Source organism: Xiphophorus couchianus, chromosome 5 (genome assembly GCF_001444195.1).
Source record: "Xiphophorus couchianus chromosome 5, X_couchianus-1.0, whole genome shotgun sequence".
NCBI lineage: Eukaryota > Metazoa > Chordata > Actinopteri > Cyprinodontiformes > Poeciliidae > Xiphophorus > Xiphophorus couchianus.
Genome location: NC_040232.1, coordinates 40,335,702 through 40,357,575, shown reverse-complemented (window position 1 = coordinate 40,357,575; position 21,874 = coordinate 40,335,702). Strand labels below are relative to the sequence as shown.

Sequence of the window (21,874 nt, the reverse complement as noted above, 5' to 3'; positions counted from 1 at the left end):
AAACTAACAAAGTTCTGTTAAACTAAAAATAAAGCAACTTAAGTTATAATTTAAATAGCCCATAACTTGTATTGGGAGCCATTACAAGAAATCAATGTTTATGAGGAATTTTATTAAGAGGAGTTACTCATTAAAGCTTTTTTATTTAGAACCTTAAATTTTTGTAAAGGTGAAGCAGAGATTAGATCAGTGAGACTGAACAAAACTTGTATTTGAGCAACATTTGAATTTTAGTTTTACTTCTCTGCAGGCTGTTTACTGAGAGTAAAACATGTTTGATGTGCATTACTAGTCATTTTTGGTCCTGCAACTTGAATATAATTTAAAAACTTTTTAAACCACAATTTACGTTACATTTCACTGTAACTTTGTTGAGCCCCCCAAAATTGGTCTTAAGAAATGTTCCTGTTTATGGTCCCCCCCAATAATGAGATAGGATTTATATATATATACAGTACAGACCAAAAGTTTGGACACACCTTTTAATACAATGAGTTTCCTTTATTTTCATGACTATTGACATTGTAGATTCACACTGAAGGCATCAAAACTATGAATAACACATGTGGAAATATGCACTAAACAAAAAAGTGTAAAACAACTGAAAATAGCCCTTATATTCTAGTTTCTTCAAAGTAGCAACCTTTTGCTGTGATTACTGCTTTGCACACACTCTGCATTTTCTTGATGAGCTTCAAGAGGTCGTCACCTGAAATGGTTTTCACTTCATAGGTCAACCTGCCCTGTCAGGTTAATAATTGAGATTTCTTGCCTTATAAATAGTCATGAAAATAAAGAAAACCCATTGAATTAGAAGGTGTGTCCAAACTTTTGGTCTGTACTGTATATAGTTCTTCTTAAATTAAAATATAAAAATAAAATCTTTACTTGCGTATTTCTTTGTTTTCCTTCATTCACTTTTCTGCAATATGCAGTATGTCCCTGAAAACATTCTGTAGAGTATGTTTGCTTGGTTTAGTTTTGTAAAACCATATCCAAGATATCTTGGATATCCTGACAGAGTTTATTTCACTGTCAGGCTGAACTTAAACAAAAGTGGCTTAATGATGCCACAGACCAGGGAGCAGCGATGTGTCAGGGCCAAATCACCATCTAATGAGCCACTAGTTGTTGATAGTTTGCTAGATGATTCAGTGGTTTGGCCTGTCCCTGTGTGTCACTGCTGTGCTCTGCTCATTATTAAATATCAGAGTTCAGCTGTAGGTCCAATCAAATCAGCCTCAGGGAAACATCAGCCTAACCAGAGTCATAAGACCAAACAGCAGTACACTCACACGCATGCACACACGCAGGCAGGAAAGAAAAACCAATGAACTGGCAAATCTGTCCATGTCAAACTGTTTAACAGATCTTCCTAAAATGTTAAATGTCAGTGCAATAGTGTAAATAATACAGAACACAAACAGTAGATGAAAAACCCTATTTTACTGTGCTGTAAGCAGTTTTTCTTGGAATTCAAACTGAAAGGTATCAAAATAAAAATAATGTTTATTTTTTTAGTTTTACAAACCCTGTGCCTGGGTTAGCAAAAACATGGTACCTATGTGCATCTACTGTTGTGCAGCACTGTGTTCTCCATGCAAGCTGGTGGAGTATCTAAGATGGAAAAACAACACCAAACTAAAACCAGAAGGCAATAGTCTGCTAATTACATTAGCTGATTTTCAGGAAGATTGTCAGTTTATCCTGTAGCAGCGTTAAAATCACATTGGTCATTAAGTTTCCTGGGTTCTTCACCTAAAACGGTGATGTCCAACATCAGTCCTCCAGGCCCAGAAACTCTGCACATTTTACTTGCTTCTTTGTTCATTGGCAGGCCTCTGCAGAATTGGAAGACATGCAGAGGAGGTAGTTGGACCAGCTGTGATGGAGTGGAGAAACATGTAGAACCGTCTGGAGACGATTGGAGTTTGACATATCTAGTGCAGAGGTGCCCAGGCCCAGTTTAGAGCTACTGTCCTGCAACTTTTAGATGTGTCCTCTCTTGAGAACATTTGAACCAATTGAAGGAATTTATCAGCCCTGCAGTTATCTGGTATCAAGCCATTTATTATTTTGCTATCTGGAGGCAGGGATTATTCAAAATACTGCATGGTAGTAGCTATTGAAGACTGGAGTTAGGCACTGAAGGTCAAGTGCCTTCAGACTGGTTGGTCCTGAAGGCTGTCACTATCATGGCAGTTTGCACAAACTCTAATGTCTGAATATTTAAACTATCATCATGTTTGCACTAAAGCTGATGAATCTTCACAGCAAACTAAGAGTGGAGTCATTCCTTACATTTCTATGCCATTTTTTGCAAATTGAGTATATACTGGGTTCAATAGATTCACCAAACAGCTGAAGGATGTCCAAATAGTCATGAGTAATGAATGAATCTTAGTGATCTTTGGTTGAGCTATTACAGGTGGTTGTCAAGGTATCTTGGGAAGATAGTCTAATGATCCAAGGTTGTTTAGTTTTGGTTTAGTTCTGCTCTACAGGTGCCTTAGTGTTTCAGCAGGACATAGTTGATGCTAGGCAATGGCACATTTTACAATTAAAGTGTCAGGATCTGTGTTTTTCTGTGTTTATTTAGAGTTTTCCTTGTCTTTGAGTCTCCGTGTTGTCCTGTCTCCCCCTTGATTGTTCCCAGGTGTGTCTCGTTTCTGTGATTACCCTCCCGTGTATTTAATGCCACCTGTGTGTCTGCGTCTAAGTTGGGTCCTTGTCGTTGTCAATGTAGCTTGTCCATTCGTGTAGCCTGTTGCTACCAGTGCTGAGCCCTAGCCTTCTGCTCAACTGTGCTGCCAGGTTTTTGGACTTTTGAGCCTATTTTCATCATTAAACTTCCATTATTCATCTCATCTGGGTCTACAGCGTCTGCCTCACCACCTCACACCCGCACATTGTGACATAAAGTTGGTTTCTATGGGATTCCCTGGTCTGAGGGCCATGGAACAACTAGTTGCAGTGGTTTTTATTTTTATTTTTTTTTGCACTTGTTAGTTCCTTCCCTTCTCCCACTGCATTAAAAGTCTAGCTCCATATTTCAACCCACCCAGAATTGTCTGTGTAGCAAAGGGACTATAATCATGTTGTATTGATAATATGCTTATATTACATTATAAGAGAGACAAGAGGATTGTCTCTCTTTACAGACAATCCTATTCTTGTAGAATGAAGACAATTTAAAAATTGTCTTCATTAAATCATGTCAAAGAAATACATGATTTTCTTCAGAGTCCACTGAAGAAAAATTATGTAGTTCTTTTCTTAAATCTTTCAAACTCTAGAAAACCAAAGCAGTTCTGAACTGTAATAAATATAGATGTACAGTTCTTGATACATTAACACATAGCCCATCATGAAGTGGGAGGACTATAGGTGGTTGCTTTCAACATCAACCTGTATTTAACTCTGTCCATTTTCCTATCAACACAGATTAGATTCCTTGTCCCTGCTTAAGAGGGACAGCATGATGTGACCACCGCAGTGAAAAAGGTGTGTTCAAGGTCCTGGTTAGAATTGTTTTTTCTTTGTCCAATTCTGAGCAGAATCCTTTTCCCCATGTGTGCAGTGTCTCCTTTCATGGCTTGTGAAGAATCTAAGAGTCGTCACAGTTCTTGAGCTTCTGCAGGTCTTTTGTCTGATTAACACTCTTGTTCCCTCCATTCAGTAATGTCCACTAGGCCTCTGGAGAACAGGAACAGTAAGGTGGACTCTAACTGAGAGACTACTGAGAGCAGTTGGAATTCTGTTTTTTTCAGGGGTATCAGAATAAAGAGGGTACAAAAACATATACACACACACACCACACTTTTTAAATTTATATTTATAAAAGGTTCTTAAAACTATATGCCATTTTGTTTCCCACTGACAATCTTAGTGCTAAATAAACTCAGTGCTAACTCTGGAGGAGCTGCAACCAACCTCTGCTCTACCGCATGAATTTTCAGTAAAACAAAAAAGGTTTTTGAGTTTGCAACATTTTAAAAGTGAACATCTGAAAAAGTTCAAACAGTATGAGTTCTATTGCCAGGTATGATATTTAGCAAAAAGTTGGTGTTAGTTTGGGATGAACATGTTGGATCTATTTCTGTACAGGTGTTTAGATGTTAACCGCAGACTTAAACACAGAAAAAGACATATTGTCCCCATATTGGAGTGAAACATGAGGACAAAATGTCCTGCACTCAACTTCTTTAAACTAAAGTTTCCTTGTAATTCAGTCTGCTGAGGATGTTTTCTGCCTTTTTTCCCTCTGTAGGATCTCACAAGAGGCTTCTTCAAGTTTCTTTGATGTGTGTGCGGGCGTGCAGGGGTGTGTGTGTGTGTGTGGTTGGGAGGAGAAACAGGCCCAGAGATGTTGCTCTTACAGTTGCACCATTTTGGGATTGAGACAGGAAGTGGGCTCAGAGGAAACATAACGTCCCCCCTCCCTCCTTTTACTTTTTCTTGTGTTCCCTATTCCTCCCTTTGTCCATCCCTCCCCAGTCTGTGCCATTCATTGGGTCCTGATTTTTCTTTTCCTTTCTTTCTGGTGCCAGAGATCTCACAGTTTCTCATGAATTTGTCCGATGTGCATGTATTTTATTGACCTTCATTTACATTCGGCTCACTTCCTGTGTAAATAAATCCAAGCTGATGGGTGATTTCTAAAACAACAGAGAAAAAGTTGTCTGGCTGTTTCTGAACCCCCTCCCTGTCTCCTGAGACTGGGGCCTGTAATGCAGCAAACCAGTTTGATTAACAGCCAAAGCAAAGGTCAGACTGCTGGGTAACTCAGATATTGCCAGACTCCAGTTCTGCTATTCTGCCCAGTGGCCTGATAGCTGTGGCTGATGAGCATTGTATTACATTATGTAGAATGAGGCCTACAGTCGGTCTGACATTACTTATCAGGAGCTTTTTGGATTTGCATGAAAGCTCCCTGTGTTCATATAGATGCTGATTCGATCCACCCCTGGAAATGAGAAAAGCATCGACGAAGGAAAGTTTTTTTTCCCCATTCTAGTCATCAGTTTTCCAACTCCAGGGTCATGACCTCTACACTGACAAAATAAAGAAACAGACTGTCAGCTAAAGGCAGTTTATTTCACCACAGAACACAAAGGAAAGGCATCAGAAAAAAACAAAATATAGAAACATAAACATTGAAGGAATCTCCTGATTTTTCCTCTTTCTGCTTGCCTTTTTAAAACTGTGTTTTACTTCATTTTGACATTTTCCTCCCGAACATCCAGTGCAACGACACTCACTCAGGAAAAATCCGAACAAGTGTGCAAGAAGGAGGGTTAGTTAATTTTATACAGTCATGCCTGAAAATCAAAAATCCCAGCAACCCACAAGATGGATCATCTTTCAGCTAAATGTCCACTGTACGCCAGGTCTTCGCCAAACACCTCTGTAGTACAATCCACCAAGGTGCTAAAAGCATATTATTTTTCCATCAAGTTTTTTTTTTTTGTGCATATTTTCAACAGAAAAAATTTGATAAATGCCTAAAAAATAATTTTAAATGGGTTTGTTGCTACTTTCAATTTGAAAAGTTTTTCTGTCTCAGACTTAAGAGGCTGAACCAATAATCGCTCCTCTGAAAGTGCCTAAGATCTGAACTGAGAATGATGCTGGAGCTGTTATACATAGCATGGTACTGGCCCCTTGGAAGGAAAATGTAAAGAAATGGGAGATCATTGGAGACTTTTGCATGGTAATACTTATATACACACAGTGTCAGTCAGAAATTTACAGTGTTCAGTGTATAAAAGGAAAAAAACATGCTCACTTTGCAAACCAACTAACAGTATTATAATTAAGGCGTGTGTGGTGCAGTGAGTGACATGTTTTTCCACCTCTTGGTCAAGCAGAGGAAACACTGGGAGTGAGAAAGGCAGCCGGCCGGTGTCCTTATTGCTGCCGTACCAAAATACGACTCAGTCATGTCAAAAAATTTCTCCACTTTAATTAGCAAATTTACAAAGGCATACAGTAGTTGACTGTCTCTGGCGAACCTGACAAACAGTAACACATTTATTTATTTAGATTTATTTACATTTTGGTCTTGAGTGCATTCTTCGCAACCTGAAAACAAATTTTTTGCACTCTCATGTCACCCTCATGATTGATGCAACTAAAGGTGCACAAGATTAAATGTCCTTGTTGGAGAATAATTTATTTGAATTACTGCTGACGCATTATTAGAGCATCAAGCTTTCCGTTGTTCAAAGCATTTTGGGTGAGAACTTTTTTTCCATCACTTCAAATTTGACAAGATTTAATCAGGGATGTATTTGCAGGCTGTATTGTACTGCTGGAAATGACTTTGTTACTTTTAGATTCTCCATTTCCATCAACATTGGCTTCTGAAGCTGCTAAAGTCTCTGTTGCATGAACCAGCTTGCTGGAATTTGAATGTTTTTCTTCAATAAAGCAGACATAAAACAGAGTGATGAAAGCAACATTCAATAAGTTTAATCATACTGATTTAGTGCAGCACCTGTCTCCTCTGTTCCATCCTAAAATATATTAATGCACAGTGCTTTAAAATGTTGCAAAGCAAGGGCCTCTAATATTTAAATATCTAAAATAATCTATTTATAAAATGGTAGCAATCAGTTTAGATTTTTGGAACTTTTTTATTAGGAATTTATGCTGTTTTTTTGTTTGATTTTCTATGAATGACCTCATTAGTAAAATGTCAGTATTTAAAATTGCCATCTAATTTCCTTGAGTTAATGGTCTGTGCCATTTTGAGAATTAGGAGAATAAAACATTCAGAAAAATAAATACAGTGACCTCTACTTTTATTGCTACCATTGGTAAAGATGTATAAAATGCGTGAAAAGAGATGAATCATGTTGAAGTTGCATCATTTATTTATAAATCTTCCTCATACATTTGAGTTAGCTGTAGAGTACCACAGGGTGTGGTGTTTGAGCCAGTTCTCTTGTCTGTAAAGATATGCCTCTTCTTGGTAAAATTATTGGACATCATGGGATCCAATTCAATCATTTTGCTGACGATATGCTGAAGTATTCAATCAAGAAAGTCTCTTGAAGACAAAAAAGTCTGGTAGATCTAGTTTTCTGCATTTGAATAAAGTCATTCCAAAAAAACACTACACCTTTTGTGATGGTGATCTTTTTTTCTGATTTTTTTCCCAAAAAAAATTAAGATTTCCCTTCAGAAAATTGTAATTTTTAATAAAGCAAATAATTAAAATTTTTTATTGTGCTTACTTTTTAGTGGGCGATTATACCACTGTGAAAAAAGATTTGTTTATGTGTTCTATCACATCTATATCATTAGCATCAATAAATGTAGAAGGGGTATTAAATGTATAAAATAATCGGTATTGCCAAACGTGTAAACAGTGTTTTCTTAGGTCTAACAATTGCTCAAGTTCCTCAATACTGTTTAAGTCTGTTTATGTCTTTCAAACTGCAACACAAGTCGGAAATCTCAAGCAGTAGTATGGGAAATAGGTCAGTTATACTTCAGCATAGATATTTAACACGGTTCCCTTCATATTTACCGAAAAAACAGAAAAAGTTAAACAAAGAAAAAAAACCAAAATATGTCCAGTAAATACTTCAAACCAGCCCCGAATGAAGTCTGGGGTGTTTGTGGTGTATTTAAAGAAGACAAAGACAAATCATAAGAGGAGTAATAACTCAGGAGTTGTGTATTCCTTTCATCAAAGATGACTTTCTAATTAGCCTGTCTACAATTTGTATTTGTAAGGGACGAGACAAGCAGTCTGTCCATTGTACTGCTGAAGACAGGAGATGAGAGAGGAGATTAGAAGAATAAGACTTCTTCTCTGCAGCTGTTTCTCCCATCGTGTAACGATGGGAGAAAAATACAGAGAGATATGGAGCACAAGAGGGTCTCTTGCTTCTTCTCTCTGCTAAAGTTCACTGACAGGAACACTTGTGCAACTTTATCACATAACGCAGCATATGACCAGTCAGGGGCCAGACCCTCCACTCTGGTCACATGTACTGGAGGTGGAGGCCTTTTCCATCTGGCTCATGCTGCTTCCAGGAGGCAGTGCTCCAACTCGGTTTAGTGACAACGCTGTCATCAGTCTTATGTATACGAGGGGAAGGAAACTCTCAGTGCTAACCCAGGTGTAGTTGGTGTTTCCCACCTTTCAGCTCAGTTGCACATTTACAGAGGTTCAAAGCAGTTGTCAACATACATGTACAACTGCTGGGATGCACAGGTTCAAATATCAGTTAGATCCACTGTGCTTCCACATGTCAGTGCCTATATAGGTTCATCAGAGTGTCAGAGCAAAATCCTTCATGCCTGGAATGGTGGCAGGTTTCATAGTTGCAGTCACAGAAGCATGAAAGTCATTGCAGCATGATGTCTTTGAGGTTCTCCTGCAGAATTGTGTCTTTGACGGCGTGAAAGACGAAGCGGATGTTTTCTGTGTCCACTGCAGTGGTGAAGTGGTGGAACAGTGGCTTCCCCCGGTTTCTCCTCTTCCGACTGAACGACTGAACCAGGAACTCCTGGAGGAAGCAGGGCAGGAACAGGAAGTATGAGTCAGTGTGGCACGTTCCTAATTAAAGTATTCCTACACCTTCAACTGTTTTACAGTTACAACCATAAACTAAAAATGATCCACCAAAACTATGTAATGCATACTTCATTTACAAATTGTTTAGATATGCTATTTTCTGATCAATCACCTGTACGTCATCCAGCAGGCGGGGGTCTCCTCTGAACTCAGGGAAGTTCTTGCGGATGTCCACAGTGTGGATCTTCTCCACCAGCAGGTCCGTTTTGTTGAGGAACAGGATGATGGAGACATTGAGGAAAAGCTTGTTGTTGACTATTGTCTCAAAGATGTTCATGCTCTCCACCAGGCGGTTTGTCCTGCGGTCCTCCATCAATACCTGCACACAAACACACTCTACATTATTCTTTGTTTGGGTTTAGTTCCAAGCCTTATCAGAGGAACAATTAATGATTCAGCCATAATCATATGACCCCTGATTTGAACTGGAGCCATATCTGTGAGAACAAGCAGGGCTCCTCAGTGCGCCACAAAGGCAGCCTTGTATCAATCTCAGATGTTGAGATTCTTGTCCATTTTATAAGTCCAAAAGTCAAGAGCCTGCATGAAAAACATTTTTACAGTATCAGCATTACATAATAATAATAGTCTATCCTGTGATGTTCTCTCCACATTATGCACTGTATTTAGATCACTAATTATTTTAAGTGGCTCTCATGCAGCCTCTCCGCCTACATAATGGCGCTGTTGTTAAAAGTCTTTTATTGCTTTAGTGCTGCAGCATTAGTTCAAATGTGTTAAACCAGTCCTGCTTTAACCACCAAGGTTTCTGCACCATTATAATGTTTGTACTAACTAACCCTCCAGGGATATTTTAGATGGTTCACCTACAATTCTCATTTGTAATTTAGATTTTATGTTTATACAAACTGTAAATCAACATTTTTAACTGTCCATCATACTCCCTGGTGCCCATCTCCAGAGGTTATTGGACAAGATGTGGGACATGTCACCAGTCCATCAAGACACACAAGACAAACATTCATGCACACAACCATAAGCAGAGAGAACATTTGCATGGATGGACAACATGCAGAAAGACTCCAGGCTGGGATTTAAAACAAGGTCCTCCTTACTGTGCAGCCATTTTTAACCAGTATTTTCCAACCTTCAGTACATGTCATTTATATCGAAGAGACTGCTCATATTTACCAAACATAAATGAAATACAGCAGTTTCAGCCAGAACACTTAGCTAGGATTTAATTCTCATGCTCGTTGTTTTACTTTAATATTTAGCTTTACAGTCTGAGCACTGACTTTATTTAAAGCAAATAACAGTTTCTATCAGACTTCCCTCCAAATGCTTTACTAACAGTTCTTTTATGTTTTTCATATTGGAGTCTCATCTGACATGATAAGGCTATCCAGTATGTCCTGTCCATATGTATGCTAATCAATCATGTTAGGCTCAGGCAGCCTAAAGAAATTTTTAATCACATTTGAACATTATTATATATTAAAGACTTTTTGTCTCTCAGGTTTCAAACACATTTACACATATGGCTGGGTAATGTCATTTTTTCTGTGTTTTACACTAAAGAAAAATAGTTTTGGTGCCATCTATACTATTTGTTTAACAAATATTGAAGTGAGTTAATCTGTTATCGAAGTAGCATATTGATCCCATTCCCTAAACTATGGAGTGAAAATAGTCTCATAATATCTGTGCGTGTGTAAAAGTATCTGTGCATGTGTAAAAGTATCGGTGCGTGTGTAGGGGTGGATTTGTAACACGTGTAAGCATCTTTGTGTGTAACTTTGGATATTTGTGTCTGTGAAACATGATTTGTAAACCGTAAAAAGAAAATAAACCTTCTCCTACGCCTACAAAAGTTGACAAAGTACACACAAGCCGCCAGATACACACACACAAAACTGCATTTACGCAGACCCGGTTACGAGTGCACAACTATTTTTGAGACTCATTTCACGCTGAGAAAGTGCTGAGATATACCGTTTTCCACCGAACTAACGTATTTTCCACTTCGGCACAAGCACAGTGAGAAACATTTAGAGGATAAAAACACTAGACTCAGAGCAAAACTCAGATGACCCAGCTTTCTACTAGCATGTAAACGCACCATTTACACACAAATCTGAGAGCTCCGGAACGTGAAATGAGTCTCAAAAATAGTCGTGCACTCGTAACCAGATCTGTGTGTAAATGCAGTTTTGTGTGTGTGTATCTGGTGACTCATGCGTACCTTTTCAACATTTGTAGACTTATGAGAAGGTTTATTTTCTTCTTACGGTTTGCAAATCATGTTTCACAGACACAACTATCCAAAGTTACATACAAAGATGCTTACACGAGTTACAAATCCAGTATTACACATACACAGATATTTTTACACATCCATCCATCCATCCATCCATTGTCTGTTCACCCTTGTCCCTAATGGGGTCGGGAGGGTTGCTGGCGCCTATCTCCAGCTACGTTCCGGGCGAGAGGCGGGGTTCACCCTGGACAGGTCGCCAGTCTGTCGCAGGGCAACACAGAGACATACAGGACAAACAACCATGCACACACACACTCACACCTAGGGAGAATTTAGAGAAACCAATTGACCTGACAGTCATGTTTTTGGACTGTGGGAGGAAGCCGGAGTACCCGGAGAGAACCCACGCATGCACAGGGAGAACATGCAGAAAGACCCCGGCCGGGAATCGAACCCAGGACCTTCTTGCTGCAAGGCAACAGTGCTACCAACTGCGCCACTGTGCAGCCCATTTTTTACACATGCACAGATGATTTTACACACGCACAGATACTTTTACACACACACAGATATTTTGAGACTATTTTCACTCCATACTAGACGTCAACCTTACAGACAACCTGTTTGGTTAGCTGGAATGAGAGAACATAAGTGAGGAACCAGGACTGTGTGAGGAGGAATGGTCGAACATCTCCTTTCTGTAAAATGATTTCTGTGTACTTTTAAGTTCTTAAATTTGTCTGCATTTAAAATAAATATTTAGAGACATTCTAAGCCTGACCTTTATAGATTCTAATGCATGCATGTGAGCTTAAGAATGCACTTACTTGGTCATATTCTGAAGAAGACACCATGAAGAGAATTGATGTGATCCCATCGAAACACTGAAACCACTTCTGTCGCTGTGACCTCTGACCCCCAACATCCACCATTTTGAAAGGAATCTTTTTGATGACAAAGTCGTGCTCAACAATCCCTTTGGTCGCTTTTCTTGCAAACAAAATATCTTGCTTGCTTGGAATATAGCTCTGAAAACAGGAGAGAGTCATTGTCTTGTATGAAGAAATAGAGAGCTTATTTGAGTGAGACTCACCAGCTGTCCAATACGGTCCAAGTTATCCAGGAAGTATTTGACTGATTCGCTCTGCAGGCAAGAAGGGAAGAAAAGAGCTTTGACTCAACTGTCATCTTATTATCTTATAGAGCACTGAAAGAACATAAATGGTTAAAAAAAATACAATTACAGCATCTAATATGATTATTAGAACAATTTAATTTCTTTTCCTTAAATGATTCTTGTTCCAGAGAAGAGGCTTCTGATTAAATAACACATACTGTAAATCAATGCAAACACAGAGACCAGATGATCTCCTGTAATCATATCAGGCCTATTATGTTTCTGTTAAATATGCTGCTACTGCGTTTATGAACAGACTGGACCAGATGAGCAGAATATTTCATGCATATTTGAATCAGTAGCTGGAGCAGCAATGTCCAGCACTGGATCAGAACCCCACTAACGAAATGATAAGTAATATATATTTTTTAATCCAAAGTTTGAATTTGGGATTTGACAAGATGGCTGCAAGTGCAGCAGTGCGTACTGGAGGTTCTCAAACAAATCTGAGATTTTTGTATATAAAACAGCAGATGATAGAGTGGTCATAGAGGATAAACTTTTATACTTTATTGTAATCAAAATGAGGCCTCTGTCACAAGATGAAATTGTATTGTTGGTAGGCCTGTCGCATAAACGATAAATCGATTAATCGTACGATAAATTAAAACTATCGACGTCATTTCAATTATCGGCATTATCGTCTCTTCCGGCCTTTTTCTCTTTCTGTTGATGACACCGAATGAAAAAAAGCTCAACTCCAGTGCTCTCTACTGACCCTCCCTTCCTCATTTCCTTAGTGTAAAGCCCAGCGCACACGACACAATCTTAGAGCTGTTGGCCGATTGTCGGCCCATTTTTAAAACCTGACATACCACACATTAGCCGACAGAAATCCTAGGTATAACGGTTCATAGGTTCGTTCCTGCCGTGTGGTGTCCAACAATGGGCACAAAATAATGGTTACAAGTCCAGTGAACTAATTTTAAAACCAGACATTAATCAATGCTTTACTACAATCTACCTGCAATGCATGTGGCTAGTGTCAGTGTAAAGTCCTGACTGAATGAAAATCATTAGAACCTGTTTACGTCACGTTAACAAAGAACAGCTGAAAAGTTACCGGGTTTATCAACTGCGGTAGCAATTTCGCTCCAACTCCTCCTCTTATCATTTCTATATTCTTTGCATGTTGAATAAACATTAATGTTGTTTCCACGTCGGCTGGACTTCGGGTTGCCCGTGTCAGCTGTTTGAGATTCCCCGATGTAATTTCCCCTCAGAAAACACGGAGGAGAATCCGCGCTTTCTGATTGGCTACCTGTCACATTCAACAGGCTGCGTTAAGATCCCAGTGGGGAAAAACCCCTGATTTAGATCGGAGCGGCAACGACGATCTACCATAACACACCACACACTCTTAGAAAGACCAACGTTTTAAGATTGTCATAAGGGGAAAAATAGGAGCAAAAATCGTATAGTGTGAACTATTGCATCAGGAAGTCGATGTGCCCATCTTCTCTATTTAAATCTAATTATTACTGAAGGGCAACATAATATACAGACTTCATAATCTGCACTCTTTTGGTTGAATGCAGTATTTATTTCCACTTTGGCTTTATGTTGTTTAGTTTTTATCAAGTACATTAATGGAGACTGAGAATCCATTTTGTTTTTGGTTGTTTTGTTTATTTTGTTTATCAGCTCCAGTGTTAAATATTCTTTTGAAAATAAAGTGTATCTATCTTTGGCAGGAAATCACATGCATGATTACGTCATTTCCATTAAATCAGTGTAAAAAGGTCTTCAGACAATATTATCGTTTATCGCAATAATTTTTTGAGACAATTAATCGCTCAGCAAAATTTGCTATCGTGACAGGCCTAATTGTTGGTGTCAAGCAATTTCTCATCTGAATGGATTGAAGAGTCCAAGCGCTTGCTGTTTGAATTGTGTATGCTTCAGTATGCTGCATCAGGCATAAAGGCCCCTAACAGGATACTAACAACATTAAGACTACCTAAAGGTGTTCAATGAATGTGGAGAGAACATTCCCAGGTTTGTCTCACACGACCTGTCGGATTTGGCAGCATGGATGTGTAAGCTCTGCTTAGCTGAATGCTCCATTCAGCTGCTCCAGCTGAGCAGAGACGTATCGAGCCTGAGGGAGGCAACGGAGACCCAAGCAAGTACAAATAAAAACCTTGGAGCAAGTACAGTAAATGAGCATTAATATTGTGTCATATAATGTGCGTGGTTTGTGCGTACAATGTGAGTGTAGGACATACATCACATCGTCTTGTGATGGATAAATGTCTGGAAACGTGTGATGTATTATGCAAACAAGAAGACACTTTTTTATCCAAGCAGGACCTAGAAAGACTCAAATCCCTGAATGAAAATTTTTATGGTGCCCTGCACTAACACCAAGTTAGTGCAGGGCATAATATCTGCCGGTGTTGCAGTGTTGTGGCGTAAAAGTTACGGTCAGCTGATTAAAGTGATCAAACTGGAGGTTGATTGGGCTATAGGTCTCGAGTTCAGTTTTGGAAATAAAAAGTTTATCATCATATTGAATATATATACACCTTATGAAAGCACTAAGAATGAAGAAGTATATCTTAATAGGCTGGCATATCTTGTGTCATATATCCAGGACAATCCATCCACTTCTTTTTTAACTCTGTTCAAAGCTAAGTGAGGTTCTTCTCTAGTTTGTGGAATCACTGGTGCCTTAGTTAATATGGCAGTGGATGATTATTTTATTTTTATTGTTTTTGTTGTTCTGTTTCTTTTTTTATGGACCATAATTGGGTCTGATTAAATAGGATTCATTGCTTGCTTGATTAATTGATTGGGAGTCTCGACTTTGCATAAATTAAGTTTTTTTAATGGCCTGAAATTATAAACCAGTGCCTGCATGCTCACTCAATTATGACATTTTTTAAAAGTATACATATTTTACTAAGACTTTATTCCATATATGGGTTAGTACAAAATAAGGCAAAATAAGTACTGAATATATCAACATTTTTCTTATTATCTTATTTTTATTGGTAATATGTAAAATTATACTTTTCTATAAAAAAAGAAAAACAAAACAGAACAAGAACAGAAGTAGCAGTTTTTATGCAAAAAGGTCAAGGTTACAGAAGGTTGCTGCTGACATCCTGTAAAATAATTCCCACAAGTTCCATTTTGCACAGAAAACAGGAAGGAAATGGTTTAAATCTGCACATTGAATTAAAGAATGTGATCAGTGCGACTTTGTAACAGGAATCCGAAAAATGCAGAGCTTAATCTGAATCCCAGCTTTTTGCAAAGCTTGAAATTGATTTTCTAACAATGGTTAATGACTGATTTCCTCTCTTCCCTTTTCTTTCTTTTAAATACCCTTCCATTCAACAGGAAACAGCTGTGCATGTGAACACAGAGCAGAGAACATGGACGAGGAAGGGACAGCACAAACCTGTTCAGCAATTTCAGTGCAGAAACACGAACTTGTACAGATAGCAGCTTTTTGCAAAAGTCCCTTCTTCTCTCTGATCAGCCATGACACAGAGGCCTCTCCGTGTCTGGCCCCATATACAGGAAATGTGACCATAGTGACCCTGCTGGTGACCCCGCCAGTGACCTACAGTGTCGCACCAATAGGAAGCACAAAGCAAGAGATTTTGACTGGCAGGGTGTGAGCAGCAGTGGCAGAAGGTTGGGGGTATGGGAGGTGGGGGATCAGAGGAATAGTGAGGGATTCCCAGACATGAAGGGATTCATAACAGACACAAGCCAGTATAGAGGATCAAAAGGAACAAATTCCAATGAATAAATACATCAGTACTGCGACAGACTAGCGACCTGTCCAGGGTGACCCCGTCTCTTGCCTGAAATGTTTGCTGGATATAGGCACCAGCACCCCTCCTGACCTCACTAGGGACAAGAGTGTACAGAAAATGGATGGATTGTTAAATCAACTTCATGAACTTTAATTTCTGAGTTAAAACTAATACAATTTTCTTGTTGACTTAAATAGCATTTTCAAGGCAGCAGGGGGACTTTCATTTTCAAGTTTAAGCACCTTCAAATGTTTTACAGTGAATGAAAGTAACATCTTGGTAGGTGTGCTAAACAGGAAAAGTTATTCTGTTTTATGAGCTTTGCACTTCACTAGAATTCATAATTCATAAAATTTTATGAAATTTTATGAAATTAAGAAAACCTAGATTCATTTCAACAAAAATGTTCACAAAATAAAAATCTGGTTTTAAGCCACGCAGGTCAACAAATGAACAATAGGCAGTGAATTAAAAATGACTTTGTGCAACAGTTTTAAAGCTTTAAGTGAAGAATCATGGTTGTCATCATCTTGGTCTTTTGAAACCCAGCAAGGTAAAAAGATAACATGACTGTGATCTGCAGAAGCATCATATCAACATCAGACAAGTAAATTATGCTCTAAAGCAAACTGTATTATTTCATACTTCACTATCAGTTTTTCCCTGAGAACTTAGCAAACTGACATTTTGCTTACTGATGAGGACAAAAACAAATTTTTCTAGAATAATCTGTAAATTGTGTTGTAAATTAGAGGTGAGAATTACATAGGAAAAAACTGCAAGTTTGTCACTTCTGTAGACAGATTTGTTTTAATCCTTATTTAGCAATAGATTAACCTCAGCTGTTAATATTGATGACATATTGTACATGTTGATCTAACTCGCTCTTCTGTGCTTTTGTGTTGCAAAATTGTACCGTCAAAGTCCAATGTTGAAACTATCTTTTAACCCAGTTTTAATATGAGTGATAATTAACTTTTAGCTGGAACCATCCTGGAAAATTAGAGTTATAGGAACCCCACTGCTGCTGATAGAGGCCTGCTGACACACAGCTCCTCTCTGCAGCATTTGTATCCTGGGCAAATGGAAATCTCATTTATTTATGAGTCTATGCTGTAGCGTGGTTGTGCAGTCTTGTCTTGGTTGGGCGCAAAAGGTTCATGTGTTTATGTCCTATATCTAACAGAGTGTTATCTGGGTGTGGTAGGAACAGAAAAACCAACAAGTAAACAAAATCCTTGCCTGCGCTCACTTGTTTTTCCTCCCTCAGTCTCCACTTCCCTGCCCCTTCTTTTCTTCCTCTCCTTGGACTTTCCTCAATTCCTTCCTTCCTCTCTTTTTTTCCTCTCTCTCTTTCCCTCCCTCCCTTGCCCAGCCTGCCGGAAACACAGCTCCAGTTGTGCCTGGGAAAAACTGACTTTGGTGTCCCCGGAAAACCTCTCTGAGCAAAGAAAAGGAGAAGTGGAGAGAATCTACATCAGCACATTTACTTCACAGCAGAGATTTAGTTGGTTTTTATTAAACCAAAGGGCTGACAAAACTCATCTTACTTATTTCCAGTTGTTTTTATGCAGTGTCTACTTTCTCTATTTGCTTTTTAATGAGGTTTAAATTCAGTTTAAAGCACTGACTTAATGTTTTTACACAGACTGGTTGCTTTTTCAATCATTCCTGTCCAGTTCATGACAGCTGTCATTAGCATTAGATGTGAATCTCCAGGAAATACTTTTTAAAATTATTGAAAAGCTAAGAAAATTCAGCAATTCAATTCAAAAGGTGGTTCATAAAGCTGTGTAGCCACAGATTTATTTCAGGCATTGTGATTATTTTCATGATTATGACAAATATAGCCTAATAAAAACCAGCCTCTTGTTCTACACTGTGTCTTTCATACAGAAGGTTTGGGCTCTTTGCTTTTGAGAAATGATTGCTTCCTGGAGGCGTTTTAAATTTTAGCCAATCGCTAACATTTGCTGGTGACAAATGCGTGATGCGTTAAAAGTTTATCGGAAATTGCCTGCGCTCTAAACAACCATCCTCCACAGAGAAGAGAGAAGAGCCCAGCTGAACTAGGCAGTGTCACCAACACAGACTGAACGGCTTCATTCACTTCCTCCTCTGCCATTGCTAAAACTACAGTCAGACTACAATTCTAAAACAATGTCATCATTCTCAATTTCTTCTTCTGTTCACTGATTGGCCCAGTATTGTACCAGAGACAATCCAAGTGAAGGGAATAAAGCCCAGACTGTGCTGGAAGCAAGAGGTTTTTTTATGGAATTGCAAAGGAAGGCAATGGCCAGGCTAGCTTAAAACTAATAAAAACTCTGGCTCTCAAAAAGTTACGTTTTCAACAAAAAATATTTTCAATGCAAAGTCAGAACATTTAAAGACCGACTGAAAAGAATATCCATGCCAGGTCCGGGCTCCTGGTCCTTAATTTATGTAATCAATGCAGTATGGTTGCTGTTTATGGCGTCCTTCAACTCTTGTGTATTGTTGGGTCTGGTGTCTGTCTCTTAAAAACAATCCATGAATTCTATGTCCAGGCCAGTTTAGTGCACAGTAACACCATAGTGGTTAAACCAAGTAATGATTCTTTTGACAGTGTTGGCGGAGCAACGTAAATCTGCACCCCCTTCAAACCTTCTGAAATAGGGTGTGTTATTTTGGACTTGATAAAAGACAGTGACCAGACACTAGCAGATTAAGACTTCAAAACCTTGTTTTCTAAGTGAAAAACAAAAATTATTTTCATATTTAGAAAAAACTTAGGACAACTGAGCAAAAATCCATGTAAAAGAGGTAGAAGACTTGTGACATGATCTCTGCTTCAGGACTGTGGAATGTGACAGACGATGTCACATGGATATGGATATGTACTTGTGTACAGTGGCTGTAGTGAACCTCTCTCATTACCTCTGCTACTTGTGCATCTTTTTTCACCCCACCTTTCCTTCCACTCAACTTTCCATTAATATGAAAAGCCAGTGTTTTCAGCAAAGGCCTTCAGTGGCTCAACCATTTTTATATTCTGGATTTCGGGTTTTCTTAACTAGTAACCAAAAGCATCAATAGCAACAGAAATAAATGACTGAAATGTGTCATTTTGTGGATACCTATAATATATAATTAAAACTTTTTGAATTACTTAAATAAATGATATAATGTACTGAGATCCAGCTGAATTTTACATATGTTGTAACTTTTTGATAAAAAAGAATCTGAAAGAGTTTGATAGACTGACCATTAGTTAAAAAAGTCCTTCTTAGTTGCATGGCCTGATTTTAGCAATATATTCATTGATTTGTTTCAGAAACAGTTTTAGCCTATCATGGTCAGGAAGAAGGATTGGTCTAAAATTGAGTGGAAAGGGGGGGAAAGCATTTTGAGTTTCAGGGCATTCTAAGGGTCCATTCACACCATCCCTGTTTGGTCTGTTTTAATCAGACTAAGGCTGCGTTCACACTGTGGTGTGAACTCAGCTGTGGCCTGAAGTGACCCAATTCCTATTTTTTGTCAAATCTGATTTTTTTGCCGTGGACATTCACACTTCCAAATATATGTGACCTGAATGTGTTCTCTAGTGTGCACAAAAAAGTCAGTGTTCTAAGTGCTTTGCCAACCGCCATAAAAAAAAGAAGTGCTCAGTGTTTGAAAAAGTGAACATGGATGCTAATGGGGGAACATAGCTTATAATTTTGAAGTTGTGGTCCGACTGTAGGCTGACATTAGGCCTGTCACGATAACAAATTTTGCTGAGCAATTAATTATTTCAAAAATTATTGCGATAAACGATAATATTGTTTGAAGACCTTTTTACACTGATTTAATGGAAACAATGTAATAATGCATGCGATTTTCTGCCAAAGATAGATACACTTTATTTTCAAAAGAACACTTAACACTGGAACTGATAAACAAAATAACAAAATAACCAAAAACAAAAATAAAATGGATTCTCAGTCTTTAACAAAAAATGTACTTGAATAAAAATTAAACAACACAAAGCCAAAGTGGAAATAAATACTGCATTCAACCAAGAGTGCAGATTATTGCCCTTCAGTAATCATTAGATTTAAATAGAGAAGATGGGCACATCCGACTAACTGATGCAATAGTTCACACTACACGATTTTTTGCCGATTTTCCCCTTACGACAATCTTAGAGCCTTGGCCGTTCTAAGATTGTCGCTTGCAATTTCGTAACCGATCATCCTGTAGTGTGTGGTGTGTTATGGTAGATTGTCGTGGCCGCGCCAATCTAAATCAGGGGTTTTCCCCGACTGGGAGCATGGACCTTACCAAGCTGCGCCCACAACCGACCCACGTGACTGCAAATTTCACAAGCAAAGCCTTGCAGCACGTTATTTCTATGTAAACATGACTCGATTAGTGCATCATTTCTACCGGATTTTCACAATATATCAGCTACTACAATGGACAGAGGAACTGGCAAGTTCATGTCATGATCTGGGAGGGAGGAGGTTACTGGTTTCTCAGTCACAAGCAGGTTGCAAACCTGAGGCCAGCAGGTGTCAGTCAGTTATGGTAGATCTGAAATTTGGTTTGATGACCTCAATATGAGAAGCTACAGACTGATAGGAGGAACCAAAGAGCTCTGTAAAGGTAAAGGCAAATCTTCTGAAGTTGGGATATAATTAATTTAATTTCACATAATTACCACGGTAGAAGCCATTTGTTTGTTAAAATTTTATGAAATATATTTGTTCTATTTGATGTTTGTTGTGAATGACGTATACTCACACACGAACAAGGTAATTAGTCCAACGTTTAGAAACTACAGCGGCTGTAATGCGCTGTAAACAAAGGTAAACAAAGGTAAAATAACCCAAACAGGTGATCAACTCAAAACCACTAGTACCTTTTTACTCTCTCTCTCTTTGTAGTTTAAGCACACCTGTTACCGTGGCAACCGCCTGCGCCCCGCAAGACGAGCAAAGATTACGTAAAAAACATAACATTCAGTCCGTTACGATATCAAGTTTCCAGGCTTGATATTTAATTCTCGATTATTAATCAGCGCTTCCCTGAACACAGCGATGGTTGATTGAGTAGCTGTACTTGATGCTAGAGTGGCTAACACGAGTAACAGTTTAGTCCAAAGCCTTTTCTGCTAAAATAAAATCTTTAGTGTATGTCAGATACAGTACACATTGCATATTGATCTGTTTAGCTAAAGTAAGACTGTGTAGCAGACAGGCTTCAAGGTGTAGAAGTTGTATCAGTTCTGCCATTATGCTGTACTTAGCTAACGGGAAGCGTCTGTTTGTGAGATGACCACGCACGTGACCACGTAGAATGGGCATCAGCCAATGAAAAGCGGCCCCTCTGGTAAAGTCCATTAACACAGTCTGTTGAATGTAACAGGTAGCCAATCAGAAAGCGCGGATTCCCCTCCCTGCTTTCTGAGGGGAAATTATGGAGGGGAATCCCAAACAGCTGACACAGCGCAACCGAAGTCCAGCGGAGATGATATGTGGAAACAACATCAATGTTTATTCAACATTTTGTGTAAGAATATAGAAATGACAAGGGGAGGAGTTGGAGCGAAATTGCTACCGCAGTTGATAAACCCGGTAACATTCTTCGTTAACGTGGCATAAATAGATTATAATGATTTTCATTCAGTTAGGACTGACACTAGCCACATTCATTGCAGGTAGATTGTAGTAAAACATTGATTGATGCCTAGTTTTAAAATTAGTTAACTGGACTTGTAGCCATTATTTTGTGCCCATTGTTGGACAGCACGATTGAACCCGATCGAATCGTTATACCTAGGACTTCTGTTAGCTAATGTGTGGTCTCTCAGGTTCTGAAAATGGGCCGACAATCAGCCGACAACTCTAAAATCGTATAATGTGCGCTGGGCATTACACTAAGGAAATGAAGAAGGGAGAGGTCAGTGGAGAGCACCGGAGTTTAGCCTTTTTTCATTCAGTGTCATCAACAGAAAGAGAAAAAGGCCAGAAGAAACGATAAAGCCTATAATTAAAATGAGGTTGATAGTTTTAATTTATCATGCGATTAATTGATTTATTGTTTATTGCGACAGGCATACCAACAACTTAATCCTCATTATTGTC

At 38.7% G+C, this 21,874-nt stretch overlaps 1 protein-coding gene across 2 annotated transcripts in view; it reads right to left on the bottom strand.

The window, feature by feature from the left end:
* Nucleotides 1–5,078: 5,078 nt before the first annotated feature.
* The window catches only part of gna12a (guanine nucleotide binding protein (G protein) alpha 12a), a 38,817-nt gene continuing 22,021 nt past the window's right edge, over nt 5,079–21,874 (bottom strand). For both annotated transcript variants that reach the window (XM_028019131.1, XM_028019130.1), the window contains 4 exons: nt 11,908–11,958; nt 11,642–11,842; nt 8,706–8,912; nt 5,079–8,525 (listed from right to left, as the gene is read on the bottom strand). In XM_028019131.1, coding sequence (XP_027874932.1) covers nt 8,364–8,525; nt 8,706–8,912; nt 11,642–11,842; nt 11,908–11,958 — 621 coding nt within the window. In that variant the 3' untranslated portion in view covers nt 5,079–8,363. The remainder of the gene's footprint in view (nt 8,526–8,705; nt 8,913–11,641; nt 11,843–11,907; nt 11,959–21,874) is intronic.